The sequence below is a fragment of the Seriola aureovittata genome, chromosome 15 (assembly GCF_021018895.1).
Source record: "Seriola aureovittata isolate HTS-2021-v1 ecotype China chromosome 15, ASM2101889v1, whole genome shotgun sequence".
NCBI classification, from domain to species: Eukaryota; Metazoa; Chordata; class Actinopteri; order Carangiformes; family Carangidae; genus Seriola; species Seriola aureovittata.
Window position 1 is genome coordinate 8672283 of NC_079378.1, and position 21607 is coordinate 8693889.

The 21607-nt window shown below is 41.2% G+C and overlaps 1 protein-coding gene across 2 annotated transcripts in view; it reads left to right on the forward strand.

The window, feature by feature from the left end:
* Positions 1 to 947: 947 nt before the first annotated feature.
* Positions 948 to 21607, forward strand: part of crebrf (creb3 regulatory factor) — a 31909-nt gene continuing 11249 nt past the window's right edge. The window contains exons 1-10 of one of the 2 annotated variants that reach the window (XM_056397181.1): positions 948 to 1072; positions 1716 to 1822; positions 10804 to 11038; positions 12279 to 12404; positions 15168 to 15343; positions 17933 to 19092; positions 19233 to 19430; positions 20555 to 20744; positions 20880 to 20953; positions 21304 to 21423. In XM_056397181.1, coding sequence (XP_056253156.1) covers positions 11030 to 11038; positions 12279 to 12404; positions 15168 to 15343; positions 17933 to 19092; positions 19233 to 19430; positions 20555 to 20744; positions 20880 to 20953; positions 21304 to 21423 — 2053 coding nt within the window. In that variant the 5' untranslated portion in view covers positions 948 to 1072; positions 1716 to 1822; positions 10804 to 11029. The remainder of the gene's footprint in view (positions 1073 to 1715; positions 1823 to 10803; positions 11039 to 12278; positions 12405 to 15167; positions 15344 to 17932; positions 19093 to 19232; positions 19431 to 20554; positions 20745 to 20879; positions 20954 to 21303; positions 21424 to 21607) is intronic. The other variant, XM_056397180.1, reaches the window with a different exon arrangement.

Sequence of the window (21607 nt, forward strand, 5' to 3'; positions counted from 1 at the left end):
CCAAAGCGTCACACCATATCATTTTGGTCTACATGATTTGATTAATTGCAAATTTGTAAGAAACTTGCTCCAGGTATAGTATCAACTATGATGGGTCTGCATCCTCCATCTTGTGGATCTGGTGTTTTAGTTCATGTTGAACTCATTTCTTGTAAAGTTGTGTTTTATCAAATTGTTTCCATTGTTTCTGTCAAGTAATTAACATGTAGAAACCCTAGGTTCCCTTGTATCATTCCATCATAGTAGAACTGTAATGCTAACAACAATTATTTTCAATGTCAATACATCTGACAAGTTTTCTTTAACAATCAGTTGATTGTTTAGTGTATAAAATGTCAGAAAATTGTGGAAAAATACCCATCATTATTCCATGCAGTTGAAGTTAATGCATTCAAATTGCTTTTTTTGTCTGATCAACAGTCAAAAACCAAAACATAAAATTAGTCTTGGGAGGCTTCCCAACACAGCTACCTCATGTAACTGCACTCAAGCAAGATAGCTTCCTCCAGGATTAACAAAACAACATTCAGATGTGTTTAAAGACCCAAATAAACTGAATAAAAATTAACAGGATCATTTTAACCTGCTGTTAGCTTGAATTATTTAAGACACATTCGGAGAACTGGGCCCTGTATACTTTCTGGGTACAGGAGTAAATAATGAAACTGTCTTGCACATTGGGGGTCAATAGGGGCCCAAGAACAAATTTTACTCCGGGGTCCCCCACAAGGTTAATCTGACAGTGGCCCCTGATAACATCACTATAAACTGGATATAGGTTAAAGCCGGGGTTATAGATATTTATCATAAAATTACAGCTTATCGAATGTGGTGAAATATTGCAAGTGTTTTCACCCAGCCTCGGGCTCTCCTCCTATTGGCCCAGCAGCGCACCACGTGGTCAGGCAGTCACGCGCTTTCCAGGAACCCGTCAGGAAGAAGAAAAACAAAACAAACCCGATAGAGCTGCAGCAGCGTGTGGACTCCATTGAAAAGTGGGCCTTATTATCTCAGATACGGGAGCCTACACGAGGTCCAGCACGAAGAGGGACGTATGTGGGGCGTCCTTAAAGTGAGTAGCACTGTTTCTGACGCGTTTTGTGGCGGGGCTGGGGGTGTTTGCTGGTCGCTGCTTTAGGAGGATTAGCCTTGAAGCTAACGGCAGGTCGGTTGTTGTTGTGTATCGGGCTTCAGCTGGGATGAGGAAGGGGGCGGACGGAGGCCATACTGACTGTGAGCTGCGGGTTAAAAGGAAGCTAAGCTCGCCTGTTCCGCGTTAAATACACACGGCTAGGGGAGAAGTAAACACCGTAATGTGTCGCTTGTCGTTTTCTGCAGCTCGTTATCTCTTACGGGAAGAGTTGATGTGCAGAAATTGGAGCGGCTTGCTAAACGTGTCGGGGTGAGCTGAGATCAATTTCGGGGATATACCTGTCAAAAATAACGCCCGGTTGTTTTTGTTAATGAATTCCCGTGAAAGTGTCATTAGTAGTGTGGTTACATGTCTAACTCAGGGTTACAGTTGGTTAAAAGCTGCACTTATGTAAGAAGATTGGCTTGTACTCTACTTTTAAACTACCCTGCACCTCGTACAATATCCTTACAGGCATTAAACGGACCATTTATATTGTCTAGTAGAACATTAATAGACTGTATTTGTGGTAGAAAAAGCGTCAGTGGGACAGTGAAATGCCAAACACTGACTTTTTTTGCAGGCAGAGGAGCCCGAGCTCTCGGCAGGTACACGCCCCCCCAACACTAAACACATCCACTGCTGCTGGAAAAAAACTCGACACAGCCAGAAATTTCCATGTGATCTGAGGTAAATAATACACCCGAACCAGACTTATGTTTTTACATAGAGGATCACATTACTAATGATTCCTTTGGGATAATAGATTATTTTGGATTTTCACCTAAAAAAAAAAAACATGCTGTATAGTTTATCTACCGACTTGATTAGATAAACGTTAGAATTTGTGTTTCTTCTTATATATAGATACTAATAAAAGTCACGGATTAGTGTATAGTCCTGTGGTGAATACAGGTTTTGTGCTAGGTGGGAGATTTGACTTTAAATATCTTTTAAATATAGCTATCTAGGCCACGGGCATGTAGGCCTCCAACTTGTTTATCTTCTGCCTCAACCTAGATTGAAATGGGCTGTTTATTATAAAGCAGCGCGCGTGAGTGACAGCTGTGGCAGCCTCTCAGTCGCTTCTGGAGGCGGGCTGTCGTCTGAGCTCGACCAATAAGGAGGAGAGATTACGTGGGTGTTGGCACAATGTGTTAGATTGAGGTTTTGTTATGTTTTGCTGAGGATCTGTGCTGAGTGCAGAGACTGGGGAGATACTGGTGACATTTATGGCTTTATTGGTGTTTGTAATTGGTCGTTTGTAAACCACACCTGTCTGTTAGATGGTGATGATTGTTGTGATGTAGACATTTATGCTCTCATGCTTTGCTTCTTCAAAAAAAGTGAATGCATCACAAAGAGAGGCAGGGATGTGATTGATGTTTTTTTTTTTTTTTAGAAGATTTTGTTGAACTACCTTTTATGTTGTCAATTTCTAGTTCTACCTCATATCTTTCTGTGTAGTGTTTGTGTTTATTCGTGATGTGGCTGTTTATATGAGGTTTTGGGAAACTACAGCTAATTGTGTTTTCATCATCAAGTACAGTGTCTGTACCAGAGCTGGTCGTCCATTACCATTGCTTTCTCACAGTGAGGGATAAAAAATATAACACGTGGACGCTGTTAAAAACATGCGGTCGTACCACACATCAGTCGTCACATGCATCAAATTCAAGATTTTTTCATTTACTTCATTCTTCGTTGTCGTTATCATCAACACATTTGCAGCCATGTCCTCGTGTGCGTACAACAGATGTTTTTCTGTCATGTGGAAATTGAGCTGCTATGTGTATCCTACTGAAATGACCTGATTAAGAACCTTAACTGTGCTTCTTCTCATAAATGTTTTTCATTCACATGAAAAAGGCGAGTTATACTTTTTCCGAACCTTTTTGCACACAAGGCTCTTCTGCTATATTGACAGTGAACTTGAGATGAAGATGAGCTTCTTCATATTTTAGATTTGACCGAAGTGTTTGATCGGTGAGCATCACCAGTAAAGTTTTTCTTGTACGTTAACATGTTGTTGACGTAAATCTTGCTAACCTGAATCTTGACATCCTTGTCTCTAGAGCTGCAACGATGAGTTGATCAAAAGAAAATTAATTGGCAACACTTTTTAATAATTGGTTTATTGTTGAAGTAATGTCTAAAGCAGAACTGATGGTTTCTGGTTTGCAAATCTGAAAACTTTCTGTCTTACTTGGTCTTACATTGTATTGAATTCAATATGTTTAGGTTTGGATTGTTGGTCTGACAAGATGAGACATTTAATGAGTCACCTTGTGTTCTGTGACATTGTGGTGGACATTTTTCACTGTTTTCAAATGTTCTGTAGATCAGAAGATTAATCAAGAAAAGTAATCATCAGATTAATTGATAATGATACAAATCATTAGTTGCAGCCCTACTTGTCACAATCAAAGTGCTCTTGTTTCTGTCTTGTTCTCAGATCAATCAGACTGATTGACATTTTTCACAGCACACAAAGGGTTTTTTCAATTTGCTATTTCTTTCTACAATTTACAATTCGTCACTCTCCCATTCACAAACACACTCTCACACTGTTGGCAGTGAGCGACCATGCAAGCTGCTGGCCTGACACATGGGAACCATTTGGGGGTCAATGTCTTGCCTAAGGATGTGTGGACAGGAGGAACCGTTGTCTGAACTGCCATGTCATGCCTTGTCAATAGTAGATGACTCACCCTTCCTCCTGACCCACATCTCTCACGTGTGTTAGCAGGAAATTATAACATTAATAACAATGCCGCAGTTTGAAAAATGAAAATTATTGCAATGCAGCGCATCAGTTAACATTGATATTAGTTACACCTGCGTTTGACAAGTCAAAGTGTCTGTTGTTACAAAGGTCTTTTAGTTTCATTACATATCTTCTGATAATGTGCGTACTCATTGCAACGGCTCTGTGGTCTACCAAAGGGGGGCACCCCCCAATTTAGGACCCGCTTGCCTACAGTAATCCGCCTTACAGTAGGTACAGTGCAGGTGTTCTACAGCTGCTGTGGAGGTGGGGGGGGGTTTGAGGAAATCAATGACCCAAAACAAAGTAAGATATTTCAATAATAAACACTAAACACTTTGTTTATCCTGTATAGTATAAAGAGTGGCGACATAGCAGCAACAAATTTGTTGTCTTAAGAGCTGTTTATAGAGCAGTACTTTGGTGCAAGGGCTGTTTAGTGAACAGAAGAAAAAAAAATTGCACTTGTAGTTCAGCCTGGCCTCTAACCATGACCCCTAACCATACACTCATTCTGTGAAAGCTTTTGTCAGCTCTTAAATTCATCTTTTATGTCCAAAATGGGCGGGTTTTATGACTGATATCCGCATTGTGACATAAAATACTGATATTTTTATGACATTTTCTCTGATAAGTCACACATAAAATGTTCAAACCTCAGAAAACATGTTTTATTTTCATTTGCGTGTTTTGTAGATACAATTAACTTGAAGTCTTTACTTCTTACTTACTTATTTTTACACTGACATCAAAGTCAATTCATAATCAATACATGGTCGATAACTGTGAACTGTCAGCCTTACGGCCACCTGCCTGTTCATACCATGTAAAGGCAGTAATTAAAATGACTATATGAATAAATCAATACAAACCTCAACCTTGAAGCAAAATTGGCAGGGAGTGAGAACCCACATCGTGTTTTTCTGTTGCCACACTGGACATCCACAAATACTTAGGGTTTGTGGATTAATCTTTCATGGTATTTGCAGAGATTCTCTCTCATGTTCTTTTTTAGTAAACGTCTGGCATCTCCTGCTTATTATCTCTGTAGGGATCAGGCGCTGACTGGTATCAGTAGGTAACTCATTCCAAATAAGACACTGCTGATTGGCCTACTTGGATCATGTCCAATGTTGTGAGGCGGAGAATGTGAGCTGTTTGCATGATAGTGGAGGAGCTACGAGTTGAGCACAGCACAGTCACAACTAACCTCCTCTCTTTTTGTTCAGACGGGAGAGGAGGAAAGTAGCAGTGGGAGTTAGTTGTTGAAAATATAAATATTTATTGATATTTTTTTGTTCCCCAGATCTGAGTGTTTGTGAATTCAAAGATAAAGGTGACAGTTGAATGACGTTTCCAAACATTAACCTGTATGTTTAGGCGTGCAGTTAATCATAACTCTTATTACTGCTTAATATATTGATTTATTTATTTTTATATGCAAGTGACAGTTTGGTGTCACTTGCATATAAACGCATAAAAATGCTCAAACCCCACATTTATAATAATATAAAACTTAACATTTCATATTTGTCGGATATGATTAGCATTGCTTGGGCGTGCTTATTTGATAAATGACAATCAATTGTAAAATGTATGATTATTGCACTTGCATTGAGTTTTCTTTCTACCACTGTAATAATTGATCAATCTAATAATACAGTCATGGCAAAATGCATCTCTGTCTTTCAGCTAGACCCCAGCTGATGCTCCTTTCTGACGCACAGAGATGAGCTGTTCAGCTGTTGAGTCCATTTTGGATGCAGACGCATATACGAATATGTCACTGACACAGGAAACCACACATTTGTAGAGAGATTGCATTGTGACCCCACGTGTTATGGTTAGTTGTCAGTGGCTGCTATAAACAACAAAAGCACATTGTGTAAATTGTGTATGAAGACAGATTATATGCCAAACGTGAGCTGCAGCAATAGAGAAGAATGTATCACCACAGTGCATCATGACAACATAATCACAAGTCAATCAAATTATTGGGAGTGAGGAGAGTGTTTTATTACCTGGGCTGGAAGGGGAAAACGCTGGCGCTTGTTTCAGACTCGGCTAAAATCCCCCTTGCACTTCTGAGATGTAAAACTGATACTGTTTCATCAGCCTATCTTTCTTTAGTGACCGTTACATTATGTATCAGGGTATTTTTGTTTGTCACAGCCTTAGAACGGGAAAAATAGAAAACCCTTGAAGTCTAAAATTGAACCTTATACGAGAACCCTGACCTAAGACCCCAGTTTAGACTGTTGTCGCCCTAAAACATAAGAGCTAAAAGAAAAGATCTGGCAGGTTTCATCTTTGCACTAAGTCTGACCAAACCCTGAGAGAGAAATTCAACTTGAATCTTTTGGGGCCTGTCAAGCTCGGTCATAAATATCCGGCTCTACATCACAGCCTGTGTCAGCTACTGAGCAGTGAGTTGGATTATATTAAACTCTGCTACTGGAAAATATTCAGTACAGCTTTGACTGAAGAGGTGAGAAGTGCGGTGACTGGTTTTCTACATGTTTGGAAGATCCCTGGTTGTGAACACAGGCTTTCTGTTTCCCTCTGTGATAGCAGAGAATCTGGATTAATGCTGCTGTTATTGTTGTGTTCAGGCCATATGTTTCCTCATTCTGCTTCTGTAACAAGAGAAGCCAGACACAGCTGCCCAGGAAGGAAGTACACATTGAGATAGGATGATGATCACAATTTGTATTTTTGCAAGGCTGAGCTTCCAAATATATTGTTGGTCACTAAGAGAGTATGTTCACGCTACATGCGTGTACATGCATAAAGTCTGCCCAGACTTATGTGCATGCATGTGCTTTGGTGTTTGTAAAGGTGTTGCTTTTACAAATTCTGCTGTACTAGTACTGCGCTCTGCCACTTCCTGTCTCTATGCAAAGTGAGCATATATACGAGGACAGATCTCAGGGGTGAGGAGTTCATTTGAGTCTGTCAGCACCCAGTGAGGGGACAGGATGTCGTCCCTCGGCCTCAGAGAGGAGTGGGATTGGTGCATGATTGCGTGTCAGCTGTTTCACTGCATGGGTCGCGTCTTCATGCAGAATCTCATTTATTTGTGATGCAAAAGCAGACAAAGATCAGCCCCTGTGCTGCAGCTGGTAGGTGGAGCGGGAAAGCAAGAGAATGAAAAACAAGCTACAAGCACAAGGGTGAAAGTGATGATAAAGATGAAATTAAGGTTACGTCTTATGTATGCTTTACTCAGAACAGATCACTTGTTCTCTGAAGGCATGTGGGAAGGCAGCTGAGTTTGGAAAAGTTGGTGATTTCTGAGCGAATGGCTGCTGTGGGACTGGTGTGCATCACAAATATCTCAGTGGTTTACTCTCACAGAAACTTCCGGCAGCTGCTGGGGAGATAGCAACAAGCTGCTGGATGCTGTGGGCTCTTTGTTAATGGACTTTCTAGGGTGGTATGTTATTGTTAGAAATTGGACAAAAGCACAATGAAGAGTATTGTGCAGGTCATTTAAATACAGACAAATATTTACACATTCAGACAGAGATTACCAGATGCCTCACCTCTGCCTGTGCAACAAGAGCGTCATTGACACCACTGTTTCCTTACTTCATATTAAAGCTGAGTCTATCAGTTGAATAATCAGTTAGTCAAACAAAAGAAAAAAAATGCAACTATTTGGATAATTGATTATTTTTTAAAATAATAAATAGGTATATCCTCTTAATTGTGAATATCTGATACTTTTCTCTGTTGTATATCATTGTAAACATGAATGTCTTTGGGTTTTGGGCTGTTGGTTTGGCAAAACAAGACATGTGAAGGAGTGACCTTGGGCTCTTTGAAACATGGGTTGGTCATTTTTACTATTTTATTGTCATTTTATAGACTAAATGATTACAGCAGTCACCACAGTAATCGATTATAACTTTAATTGTTGGTTGCCTTTCCTAGTTTGTATCATATTTGTGACATGAGATTAGTTGTTTGTATAGTCTCTGAAAATGGAATTAATCCCTTGTCTGCCTCTGATTATTGTTCTAATTGAGTATCAAATAAAAATAAGAGGAACAGGACTTGTCCCCGTTAATATGGTCAATCTGTAAGACTTCTTGCACCTTCTTCATTGCTCTGATCAGATGGGATTCAGAAGAACATCAGGATCCTGCATCACAAAGCACTCCAACTTAATCTGGCTCCTTTTGAATTACCTGGTTTCACTGAACATAACCCCCAGATTATGGGTATTATGAAACTGTTAACTATCTAGACTTCAGTGTATTCATGTGACCACCCCAGTTGCGTGATAAAACATCATCAGTACAACAGTATAAATAATTTCTCACCTCAGCACAGCTGGTCAGTCATGGCGTGAAGAAGAAGTGACAGAAATGATCTGCCACAGCTCTCACTAGTATGACGTGAGAGAGGTGTAAGGGGAAGGGGTTTCTGAATTATTTCCATCGATAGCATACGTTAACTATGACAGTGATCTACCCCATCTAACCCACTAATCTTTCTTCACGATACAGGCCTCAGAACATGAAAGTATATTTAGACCTTAAGTCTGTGACAGCAGAGGTGAGAAAGAGAGACAGATGAGGAAGGATGAGATTATGGTAGACTGGCATGGTCCAGTGCTGTGTTGACTTTAGATCCAGCTCTGGAGATGCAGACGGAGGGTCCAGCCTCCACTCCAGCAGCTCTCAGAAAACAGAGGGAGGCCTGAGGCAAGCGTTCGGCATTTCTAGAAGCAGTCAGACAGTGTTTCCCATGATGTGTTCCTCCAAAGATATGGAAGCTATTTATATGACAAACAAAGGCCTGGCTGTTGTTATTGTTGAGTAGGACCAGCACATGGATAAAAGAAAAGCTTAAGGGAAGTTTTACTTAACTTTACTTTTATTACCTCCACCATGCAGGTTATGGTTTCACCCGTGTCTATTCATTTGCCAGCAGGGATGGGTCATGGATCATTAAATGTTAATGCAGATCTGGATCATTTACTAATAATTTCATGAAGTCTGGTGTATGATGTTTGACACTGGCCTTGGCGGAGGTCTGCGCTCGAGCTCTGCCCCTCTAGTTGGTTTGTTTGCTTGTTTGTCAGCAGGATTACGCAAAATGTACTGAACCGATTTTTCTGATTGGGTGTGGATCCGGTTTAAGGAGTGCTTCCAGGAATTTTTCACTTTTTCACAAGATAGCGTTCATCAGTTTGTCAGGAAATAATTTATGGATCTTGATGTAAAAAATCTGACATTTATGGTATTGAGATCTGTGAGTTTGTACAGTTTGGTGCAGAAAATATAAGCTTGTTTGGCCTTGGCCTCGTGCTCTACTAGGTGCAATTCCAGTTGACACTGTATTGTACCAAAAAAAATGACCAGTTAGCGTCTCAAGTCCATAAGCTATCTAGCAACTGAAATTCACTCCCCATTTCAGTGAAGAGGGTTTAGAGATGAGTTAGCTTCCCTGTGAAACAGCGAGCCTCTTCAGTGTCTGTTACACAGAAGGTGGCACACACCCCTCCTTTAGGAAATAGTGATCATTTACGTTGTTTGTGCAGCTGCATGGAGAGATAATACGAGCAGCAGAGAAGGAGGGATGCTGTATAACTGGCAGTGAATAGACATTGATAACAAATGATGACATATAAAGGTTTATAATTCCCAACTTGTAAAATGTTGTCCTGCAGCTTATGCTTGCAACCATGCCATCACTATTTCCTGCCCCACCTGCTTTGCTCCACACTGCGTCTTTGTAAATTCCACCTGGCCAGTTCTGGTCTGACACACCTTATGACCTGCCTCACAGGTGAATATGGGTTATTATATCCTCTGCAATCACAGCAACTTATAGAAGATGGACTGGATTTGTATCTGCAAACAGAAAGGAAACAGACTGGTTTTATAACCACATGTTGCTTTCATTTACTCTCTCTCTCGCAGTACAGTTCACAGAGAGAGAAACCGACTTCATGTATGTGTGTGGGATAAATAATCAATACACTGATATCTTCAGTTAAACTATGTAGATCCTTATTGCCCCCACAGGGCAGTTTTCTGGCAGCATTTAAAACGATACACCGCAAGAAAACATCTTATAAAATAGTATGAAGCAGCTTACAAGCATGAAAGGAATAAGGAGGAAAGAGAAAACAACACAGGCATATTAATAGCTACAAATGCTCAGAGGAGAAAAGGGCCTTGTTGACATATGCACACACTGTACAAACTTTTAACCCTGGGCATCCAGTATCTAATTTTAGAGCATAGTTTAATGCAATGTGTGCTCTAGTGAAATGTTTTCAATAAACTGGGACTTGTTAACTCTGTAACTGCTCTGCTTTCTAATGGTTCAGCATTTTGGCAGTTTGTCTGTTTGATATTCTTCTCTCTTCAGTGAACTTCATGATGCAGTTAAAAAATACAGCGTGTGATTCATCAATTGTACTAGACTTCAGCCGATACTGGATAATGTTGAATGTTCCCGTCATATACGATATTTTTCACAATATCGAAACATTGGTTTTGGTTTGGTTTTTGGTTTCAGTTCACTTTTATAGAAGACTAACGTAAATATAAATATTCACATTTTAGTCGAAGGAACCAGTGATGTTTTTTTCATCCTAAAATAATCAATTATCAAAATGAGACAATACTTTCATGTTTATCAGCCGATGGATTCAGCAGTTAATCACACAGTCGTCATTGTCATTTTTCATGTCGTTTTTTAAATTAATTATTAGATACTTTTGAGTTTCTTGCTTTTGTTTGCAAATCTGTGACACGGTTTATAAACAACCTCAGCAGCTGTGGTTAAAATGTTGCTGCATGTTCCTGGTGGGTTCTTTCTTCGTTTCCTTCTCCTTTGTTTTCTAATACTTCTGCTGTGTGCTCTCTCTGTGTTTTCACCACAGACCCTAAAGCATACAGAGACCAGACCAGACCAGACCAGGTTGAGCCCAGTTACAGACTCCCTCCCTCTCCCCCTCCCCACCCAGCCTAGCAGGCTGCATCCACCAGCACTCTGCGATCGTCTCCCTCAGCAGTAATTTATTGTGCTGATCAGACAACCTCACACCACTGGGACCGGACAGGAGACCCAGAGGTTCCCCCCGCTGGAGCTTTAAGCTGTGCCTGGCAATGCCTCAGGTAAGAGGGACAACAGATGGAGGGAAACTGAACCGTCACTGCCACACAGGGAGACAGGTTTCCTCCTACACATTTGGAGACTGGAAATTTGATGATTTCCAGCTGAATACTTGCAGAATCAATGAAAAACCATAAAGTGGTGAAACCCTAACAGATAAAAATATGGACTTTTATTTTTACAGCTACGGGAATTATATTTTTATAAAATCTGCAAATCCGCTGAACAAAGAGAAAACAAAGGAGCTTCTCAGTCACCAGACACAGACAGACGGTGTCATAGAAACACAGTTCAGATGTGTTGAGGGAGGCGAGTGAGTGACCCTGGTCCAGTGTAACGTCTGTGGACGCTGCATCTGAACAGCTGCTGGGGGCAGATGAGCTAACAGGGAGTGAGACAGTGAATGGAAATGTGAACTCTGGAACTTTATAAAAATATGTATAAAGTGATGTAATATTTACAGTGTAAACATAATTTTGTATTCAGGTTTTTTTCCTCTGCAGTGCTGATTTAATCCTGAATCTTTGCCCTCCAGTGTTTTTGCTTTTCTTTCTCATGTCCTCATCCTTTATCACGTTGTCATTCATATTAGATACTACTTCTAGAGACATATTGCTCAGCAATGGTGTCTTAGTTAGTTATGATTGCACCTTTTTTGTACTGACTCCTTTAGCTACCTTGTCATATAGTTTTAATGAATTTTAGTGTGATCGGCTCCTGTCCTGTCACCATCTTTGCAAACTCTTACTGTAGTGGCGGCCTTGTGGCCTGCAACATAACTTTTTTATCACTTCAGTGCTTCAAAAATTAGTTAATAATAACCTGCTTCAGTCACAGCAGACATGAGCTTTATCTGACTGCAATCTGGCACAATGTCGCCATTGCATAGTTTGTCCACCAGAGAGCAGTGATAGGTCTTTTTTTTGGTTGTTTTTTTTAGTTGCAAAACATCCCGACCAGTTTGTATCTTAATTTAAAGGATCTGTATCAAGATTACTTGTTTATATTATTATATTATTCATTTATATGGATATATTGGATATATTAAACCCACAAATATTGGTTCCAGTATAAGTCAGGATTCATTTCATACAAAAATAATGAATACAATAATGAGCTAGAGGGGCACAGAAGAGATAGGAGAAAGGCAAAGAAAGAATTTGTTTTATCAGATTTTGCTTTTGGTGGTGGTGATGTTTATTATATTTTTTTAAATTGTCTTTTCTTCCTGTTGTGCTGTAGCCCAGCGTCAGTGGGATGGAGCCTCCCTTTGGGGACGCCTTTCAGAACTACTCATTTGCTGACCAGGCCCTGACCAGCACTGAGCTGCTTGCCACCAGCTCTGACCCAGATTTCATGTACGAATTGGTGAGTGGCTACACGCACGCACGCACGCACGCACGCACGCACGCACGCACGCACGCACGCACGCACACACACACACACACACACACAGACACCTCACAGGCAGGCATCAGGCCTTGTTAACCATCCTTTGAGCCTGACTTCTTTTAAAAATCAGTCACAGCTGCTCATGCGACGCTGTCACTGAGTTACATCTGAACAGTAGATTAGTTTATTATTGTGGTGGAAACATAAATAAATAGGAAATTTTGACTGTTGTTAAGTGCTAATATTCCTGTCTTATAGGGTTTTATATACACTGACTGGCACAAAAAACATTAATCTAAGCATACTTATATTTGTTACGTATTTAAGTAGCATCTGTCTGTTCTCCGGGGCTGAACTGCAGGTGGTTTAAGCTCAGATTTTGTTTTTATTTGAGCGCTGAACCAAAAAAAGAACAAATCTCTGCAATCTCCACCCGAGCATCTAACAGAATGTCTGTAGTTTGTAGTTTCGCTTCCTGTTCACTGTCGGATATCAGCCTTATTTTACTGTTTACTGATCACTGTCAGTCTCTGTTGATGCTAACTGAACATTTCCTGCTGCTGCCACTTCACATTAAAAGCTTTTGCCTGGCAAACAGCGATAGCCTTTTATTGTGTAGCGTCAGTGTTATAGATTGCTGGTTGGAATAGTGCTAACAGAAACAGTCACAGATCAATGAAGAGCTGCAGCTGACAGACTCTTAATTCAGCAGACCCCCAGTGTGTCATCTAGGTAAACAACGCGCTTGACCTTCCATTATGTGCAGAGGAAAAACACTTGAGTGGTCATAGTTGCTCACGGCTCAGCTCAGCATGAGTAAAAAAAAATAGGTTACATGGTACACAGCACACAAGCTCCCGACAAACACCAGAGAGGATGCTCATTTAAAAGAACCGTGGCACTGAGATATTTTTGTTTTGCTCATTTTTTAACTTATTAAAATTCAATTCAAATAGAGGGCCACAAACACAAAACAAATATTGCCGTCAAAAGTTTTACATAACTTTGCAACATTTAAAATTGAATTAAATTTTTGTGATTTTTATTTTTTAATTAAACAGGAAAGACGATAACATTGAATTCAAAACAGACCTTTTCACTCCTTGGCGCTGTTCAGACACAAGAGATCACTTGAATGCGTGTGGAGAGGCAGTTTAATGTCAGGTGTGAACTGACGTACTTACACTTGTAGTCGGATCACCCAAGACGCATGTGGACGCCAGGTGTGAACAGGACCTTATATACGTCACTAAAGTAGATATTATTATTATTTCCAATATTTCCAAACACGTGCTTGATAAAGATTGTGCTTGAAGAAAGCTTTTGATTCCTCAAACTTTTACAGTGGTTTTCAGTCTAGTAGGACTGATAGTGAGAAATGTATGAATTTTAATTACATTGAAAAACTGAATAGACATTTGCCTGAGGTCAGCTAAGCTGCCTGCGTGGCATTTAAAACAGAGATCTGTGTCTAATTGTTTAGCAGCCGTGTGACATTTGTCAGGCTCACAGGCGTGTGATGTGAGGCAGCTTTAAACAGACAGCTCACCTGTCACCACTGTTGCTGTCAGCTGCAGGTGTCCACCTCAATTTACTGCCTGCTTTAAACTAAACAGAAGTGATTCACTGCCACTGCCAAGTCGTGCACCATAGTAACACTTTAATGTGGAGGATGACTTGTCATCTTCAGTGCCATCTTCGTCTTTCAGCACGGACAGATATGGGTTAACTTAACAGCTTCTTTTCCGGTTTTGTAAAAATAAAACAATTTCTGCAGTAATTTCTTATGATCTACTCCACCTGTCAGACTTACAGGTTTCTTAAAATTAGATGCAACAGGTTTCAAGTTTTCATTCATCCCATGTGCAATGTAAATGCTCCCAGTTTGATTGATTGATTCTCAGTTTGATTCCTCACACAGCTCAGTATTTTATTTTGTGTTGTCATACACCCTTTATTCTTCTCTAAATTGTGTGCATAATACCAGCTCTTTCAAAGAATTTCCTCTAGTAGGACAATGAAAATCTCAACTGCAACTTATTTAAACAGACTGAGATGACCAGGACAACTTGACTCCACGGTGCTCTGAGGTGGCCGAGAGATGTGTTGTTGTTTTTGTTGTGCTGTTATCTTTGGCTGCAGCTAGGAGCGAGCTATATGAATAAAATCCTCTGTCAATCTGTCGATTCTGATACAGTGTAGTTCCTGGAATCAGTTGGGAAACTGTTTATAGCTCGATAACCAGATGGGAATGATGTTTTTGGCTCATCCAGCAAATTGAAAACCCGATAAGTTAATATACTTCATCAAAGTCATGCACAAATCATACAAAAATCCAATTTTCCAATTATAACCCAGTAACCTCTGATTAGTATATTGTATTTTGTCATATTTCAAACAGGTTGTTCATAACAGTTTATTTCCTGGACTGATCAGTCATGATGTCCTTTTGATAGGTGCTCAAATTGCGCAATTTTTAAATGAACTTTTATCTTTCATGGGAAAGAAACTTGATTTCTAAGCAGATTTATAGACATTCATTTTCAATGGACGTCAGAGTAAGTCACAATGAATCTATGGTTGCAATAATTATTGATTGGTTTGTGATATTAAATGTTTTTACACAAGTTCACAAAATTCTCCTAATACGACAAAATCTAAACTAAATAGAATTTAAAATAGACCGTCTTCAACCCACCACCTGCTTGACTCACCTCCATCTTTTCTTCCTTTCTGCAGGACAGAGACATGACCCACCGGCAGAGCCCCTGTGGGGACAGCGTGGTGGGGGTCGGGGACGGAGGAAAGGAGATGGAGGGCTGTGTGGATCAGCTCATGGGTTTAGGCGAGTGTGAGACAGTCTACAGCAGCTCAGCGTTTGAACAGTGGGACACCTACTGGGAAGACCTCACCAGGTACTGCATTATTTATTTATGTGCTGTATTTTATTTTTAGATCAAGTTAAAAAAAAAACAGCAGCAAGTTAATGAGACATGAAAACATACTGATGAATTTAATGAAACTCAGATGGCTTACTTGTTTTTTGGTTCTTAAGTGGCAGAAAATTGCATTCCCTGAGAAAGAAACAATTACTGAGTTGCTTAGAATAAACACGTGGTAAGTACCACGTTGTACAGCTTGCACTATTTACAGTATCCTCTCAATGGTTTGTCTGGCAAAATTCAATATTATTCTCAGTGCCATCAAGTCCTATGAAAGAGTTAGTATTGACTGTGTATCCAAAGCTCAGGACTTCAGGTTCCCTTGTCTGGAAGCCAATGGCTTTTTGAATGTGTTTTTGGTTTTTGTGTTTTTTTTTGTTGCTTGAAATAAGGTCTGTGGTCGACACGAGCTCAAGACATTTTCATGTTTCATTCTACAACATAAAATATGTCAGTAAATACTACTGTTGCGGTGTTGCTAACAAGTGGCTAACTGAGACTACAGAGGTTGTCTGGGACATTAAACATCATCACGCTGAACACGAAAACTGATCTACTCACCAGTCGCCCTTTACAGCCTCATTGTGTTTATACTGGTGCTCTTGTTAACTATTATTAACTTTCTAAGCGGAGAGGCTTTTGTAGAAGAGGTAAGCACTCAATCAAATTACAAGTTGGAAGGTTACCGTTGGTGACGTTGAAGTCATGCGACCATGGTTTAGTTCGTTTATAGCCTAGCACTAGTTAGCTTTAGTTGAGAGAACCAGGCTGATTCTAACTTCCTTTAGGTGAACTGGGTCTTCTGGAAAACAACAGCTTGTGATTTGGGAGTATTGCTGTGGTAGTTTAGAAGACATTTAAAATCTTTTCTACTCCAGAAGTCACCAGTTTGCCATTTATAGGTTTATATGAAACGGATATGAAATCATTTGTTTTTCTGCAAACAGGTGAGAGGATAGTTTGTGAACGTTTTGAGATTGAACAGGAGCCTGAAGGTTTTTTTTACCGTCACTGACTGGTAATTGTCACGGCTGCTCGTCTTGGTCTGACACTGGATGATTTGGAGCAGGTAGTGGTTTTGCTCGGAGGCAGGGAGAGGTTTAAAGGGCCAGTGAACCTAGCAGCGCTCTGCCACAGATTCCCGGGATCTCCGGTGATGCTCTGCCTGTCTTACAGCTATCCTGATGCTTTGCTGCCAGGATTGTGTGTGTATTCTCTTCTTTGATGTTGAGTGTCAGCTGAGGGCAGACAACAGTCTCTGAAATCTAAAGGCCATTAAAGCTGAGGTGGAATAGTTCAGGCGGAGGCGGAGGTGGGGTTGGGGGAATCTGCCACTGACGGGGTTGATTGAGGTCATATTTGAGTGGAACAGAGGAAAGTACTGCATATTTCGGCTAATGAGTTAGTCATTCTTTTACAACCTCAACTGTCCAGACTGGTCCCACGCTGCTATTTAGTAGCTCTGATGCGTTATGGAAAGTGTTTCTGGATCGCCATAAAGAGATTAAGTCAGACAGTGTCTGTGTGGGTGTGAAAACTATAACTACCAGATGTAGAGCTAAGACAGACTTTGAGCTCTCTGTTTGCCCTTGGGATGTATTTGTTTCTTGTGGTATGAAGAGGTTTAATGGCCTTCTCTTGTTACAAAAGTTGAAAACCATAAACTGAACACAAAGCAAAACATTACTGGTGAAAAAACAGACAGGTGACAACAGGTGCAAATTTGTTCTAGGAGGTGTGAACTGAGGCACAGCTGCATCATTCAGATGACAAATGACAACTTGAAAAAATTGCATTCACCTGAAACTCTGTGAACTTGAACGTACAAAGAAAGATGGAAGATAGAATTTAAATTGACAGCATTAACATAGTTTTAGCTAGCTACAGCAAGCTAACATGCTAAATGCATGACACTGATGAAAACTGAAACATTCACTGTTTGTTGCTGGTAAACACAGAACACAAAAAAATCCAAAGTAGTGTAATAAATTAACATCATGTTCACGAGTGAATTCACAATAAAGCTATTTTTGAATCAAGTTGTATTGGTGTTGAATGTTATATGACCAGTGCTGTCATGTGACCTGTTGGCATTGCTGATCCAAATGGCAGCTGCCTTTGGAGAAAAGCATTACCAGGCCTAACTTTAAGTCTCTGTTTGGTTAACTCTGCCTAAGTATGTTTACACCTCGGCTCTGAGGGTAGAGTCCAAGATAAAATCTTTTAATGTCTTATTTTGTCCAAATATATTCATTTTAAAATGATATAAAACAGAGAAAGCAGCAATTTTCTGCAAGAAATTATTTTTGGGAATTTCAAACAGGCAAAAGAAAGTAGAGAAAAATATTCAGTCATATCAATAAGTGCCCTGCAGATATTCAGAAGATGAAACAAGACTGTATACTTATGAGAAAAGGACAAATTTGTTTCCATCAGCTATGATCACACTTAATTAAAATGTCAATAGAAAACTTTTTTGTAACAGTGAAGCTTTTTCACATACAATTACTAGATAATGAAAGCTTTCACTGTATATCGACCTCCATGTCTCTGTGCTTACAGATACACACGGCTGGCCAGCTGTGACATCTGGGGAACCAAAGAGGTGGATTTCCTTGGATTGGATGACTTCTCTAGTCCCTACCAGGATGAGGAAGTGATTAGTCGAACCCCGACACTGGCTCAACTCAACAGCGAGGATTCACAGCCTGTGTGTGAGGCGCTCTACCCCCCTGCTGACTTGACCCTGCCTGCCCCCCAGCCTCAGCCTCAGTCCTCCCAGTTTCCCTGTCACAGTAAGAGACCCCTGGTCCCCGGCCAAGGATTTGGCCCCGGCTCTGCACGGCCTTCCCCAAGCTCCACGTCCTCATCTCGTCCATCCCACAGTCTTCTGCCAGACTTCCCTGAAAGCTCCCAAAAAGCCACCAGGCCTGTCCCCTCCAGCACTGAGACTATGGCTAAGACCCAGAACCACCTCAGTCTCACCCAGGACCATGGCCAAGCTCAAAGCAAGTCCCAGGGGCGAGGAACCAAGATGGTAGCCCCAACTTCCCATGGCTCTGACTTTGTGCGGAAGGCTAAAGTCCGTGTGAGTGCTGTGCATAAAGCTCAACCCGACATACCCTCCCAGACAGATTTTGAGAGGCCAGATCCACCTCTACCTCTCTCCCAGCCCCAAGATGAAAAGGCTTCCACTTCAGCTAGCGCCACCTTGGTGGGACTTCCTGGCGCTGCTGCCAGTGGCTCCAGCAGCCTGACGAGCTTTGAGAGGAGGGCCGAGGGGATGGCGAGGAGAGAGATGCCTATAGGCTGGCCGTCTGCCACCGTGCCTCAACTAGTGGAGGCGAGCCAAGCCCTGGAGGGCAGCACCTCTGGGCTGGTGAACAGCGGCGATAGTGTGGCAGGGGCAAGCGGTGGCGTTCTGGTTGTTGAGGGCACGGAGAAGAGCAAGGAGGAGGAACACAACTACTCTCTGTTCCTGACCCGCAGCAGACTGGCCAGCAGAGCCCACTCCCAGCTGGAGGAGGATGAGGAAGAGGAGGACGAGGAAGAGGTGGAGGAGGAGGAAGGCGACGGGCTGGAGCTAGATGACGAAGACCACGATGAGGGTTTTGGCAGTGAGCACGAGTTGTCTGAGAATGAGGAGGAGGAAGAAGAGGAGGAGGATGAAGACTACGAAGCAGACAAGGATGATGACATGAGCGACGCCTTCTCTGAGCCAGGTAGTCATCATTGTAGCCCCTCTAACTTAATTATTACCTTCCTCTCTTACTCTATTTCCCCTTAATTTCCCCCTTTTTATCTTTGTGTTGCTCTAATTTCATCCCTATTCTCCTGCGTCTCTTTCTCACACATCCACCAGGCTGTGACATGGAGCTGATGGAGGATATTAAAGGCCTGACAGCAGGAGTCTCCAGCCGGAAGAGAGGCAAGCGCCGCTACTTCTGGGAGTACAGCGAGCAGCTCACCCCCTCTAAACAGGAACGTATGCTTAAGCCGTCTGAGTGGGACAGACACACGCTGCCTAGCAACCTGTACCAGAAGAACGGGCCTCTCCATGGTATACATAAAGACATAAACACGCACACACGCACGCACATACACTTATAACACAAATATAACACACACATAAATACACAAAATCCACAGGCAGGATACGTCTTGCTTTAAGACTTGCCAGTGATGGCTGCTCAAAAGCTTTGTGACAATCTTCAAAGGAAAAGAAGCTCGACCTCGGCATGAAAATTCATCCATCACTTCAGTCACATTTGCCTTTTAGTGGAGACGCTAGTGTAAGCACAGAATCTTTCAGCAGGACAGTCACGGTTTGGATTTTCCACAACAGCAGCATGTTTCAGTGAAATTCCAGTTTAAGTGAACACATTGGAAATATGACATAAATAAAAGGAGCGTATCTCATTTCTCACACAAAAGGCACAAGCCTGCACCTTTTTAAAAAAGCAATGGAAATGAAAAGCACATGAGCCATTTCTCCAGGCAGGAAAGCATTTTTCTCGCATTCATGTCCATGTTTATTTAATCCTTTTGTGTGAGTATGAATTTTGTTTGAGGATGTAGAGGATGACTCATGTTTGCATTTTCACGTATTAACAGTTTTGAACAAGAAAAAAAGCACTTAAAGCTTGTGGCATTTTACAATTCAATCATAACTAGGGAGCTATGTTCCAACACACAGTGATTATTCACTTTATTACTGAGCCCAGGTCTGTTAGAGATCCAGCCCAGGACAGGTGTCATCGACCATGACTAAACGTAAAATGTTTAAAATGCATTTGCTGCTGACCGCTCTGAGAAAAAGGTATAAATCCTCGGAGAAATGTTCAGCAAAACAGGGAAAGACTGACAGTGTCTCCACTGAGGAAAAAAGAAGAGGTCTTTCAGCTGATAGAAGTTCAAGCAAGTGTTTCATGATCCTTTTATTATTCAGATCACAGATTATTTAGCATACGTTAAGAAAATGGCGACAACACCAGCAGCTGCCTATTTGTTTGATTTCGACTGAGTGGGAATTATAGACGGCAGAGAACGAGATGAGAGTTGATCCCCCAACTTTTTGCAGTGCCAGTGCTCCGCGCAGAGCTGTAGATGAGGAGACATTGTTGAGACATTAGATTACATGTGGGCGTGTTCTCTGACGCCTTCTTTTCATCACTTGTCATGAAGGAAAGTACATGCTGAAGAAGTCACGTCGCACGGATGTGGAGGATCTGACTCCCAATCCACGCAAGCTGCTTCAGATCGGCACCGAGCTCCGCAAACTGAACAAGGTGATCAGCGACTTGACACCGGTCAGCGAGCTGCCGCTGACCGCACGACCCCGGTCCCGCAAGGAGAAGAACAAGCTGGCGTCCAGGTAAAACATGCACGCATACAGTAGTATAGTAGTTTCATCTCTTAGAGCATGAGTGTAGTTTACAGGAGTTGTAGTCAAGATGCTGATTTGACAGCAGTATATCATGTTTCTCCTACCATCTGTTGTGTTGTGTAGAGCTTGTCGTTTAAAAAAGAAGGCCCAGTATGAAGCAAACAAGGTGAAGCTCTGGGGACTCAGCACAGAGTACGGTACGTTGCTACATACCTTTCAGTTTTTATACCAAGTTGATCAACCTCTGCATCCACTTTTTTCATGCCTTGTTAGTAGAGCTCTTATCAAATTTATTTAATTTCTTCAAATTATATTTCTGTTTCCTCTAGACCTATTAGTAATAATGAAGATTTTAATATTTTACCCACCTGTATCTATTTATATTTGAATTTTTATCTTCTGTTCATTAGAAATAAAAAAGCTTGTATTCTTGCCACCAACAAATAACAAATAAAATCCCTAACCTGAGGACGATAGCGTTTTGAATCTGTTTTGTGTTCACGCTTCTGATTGTGTAATCTGTGCTCTGACACGTGTCTGCCTGTAGATCGGCTGCTGTTTGTGATCAATGCCATCAAGGAGGAGATTGTGGTGCGAGTTGAGGACTCTTCTCCGCGTCCAACCAACATGACTGACACTCTGGAGCGGCTCATCCAGGAAACACTTGGTGAGAAATGGCGACCACTGAGCCAATTAAAGCTTGTGAAGGATGATTGAAAATGTCCTTGAAATTACGATTAATTTAAACAACTAGTTCATGTAGTCTTCTGCTTATCATTGAGCCGATTGAAATGGAACCATTGGAAAGTTCGCAGCTTTTTATTTGAAAACTCAAAGAATAATGAACAAAT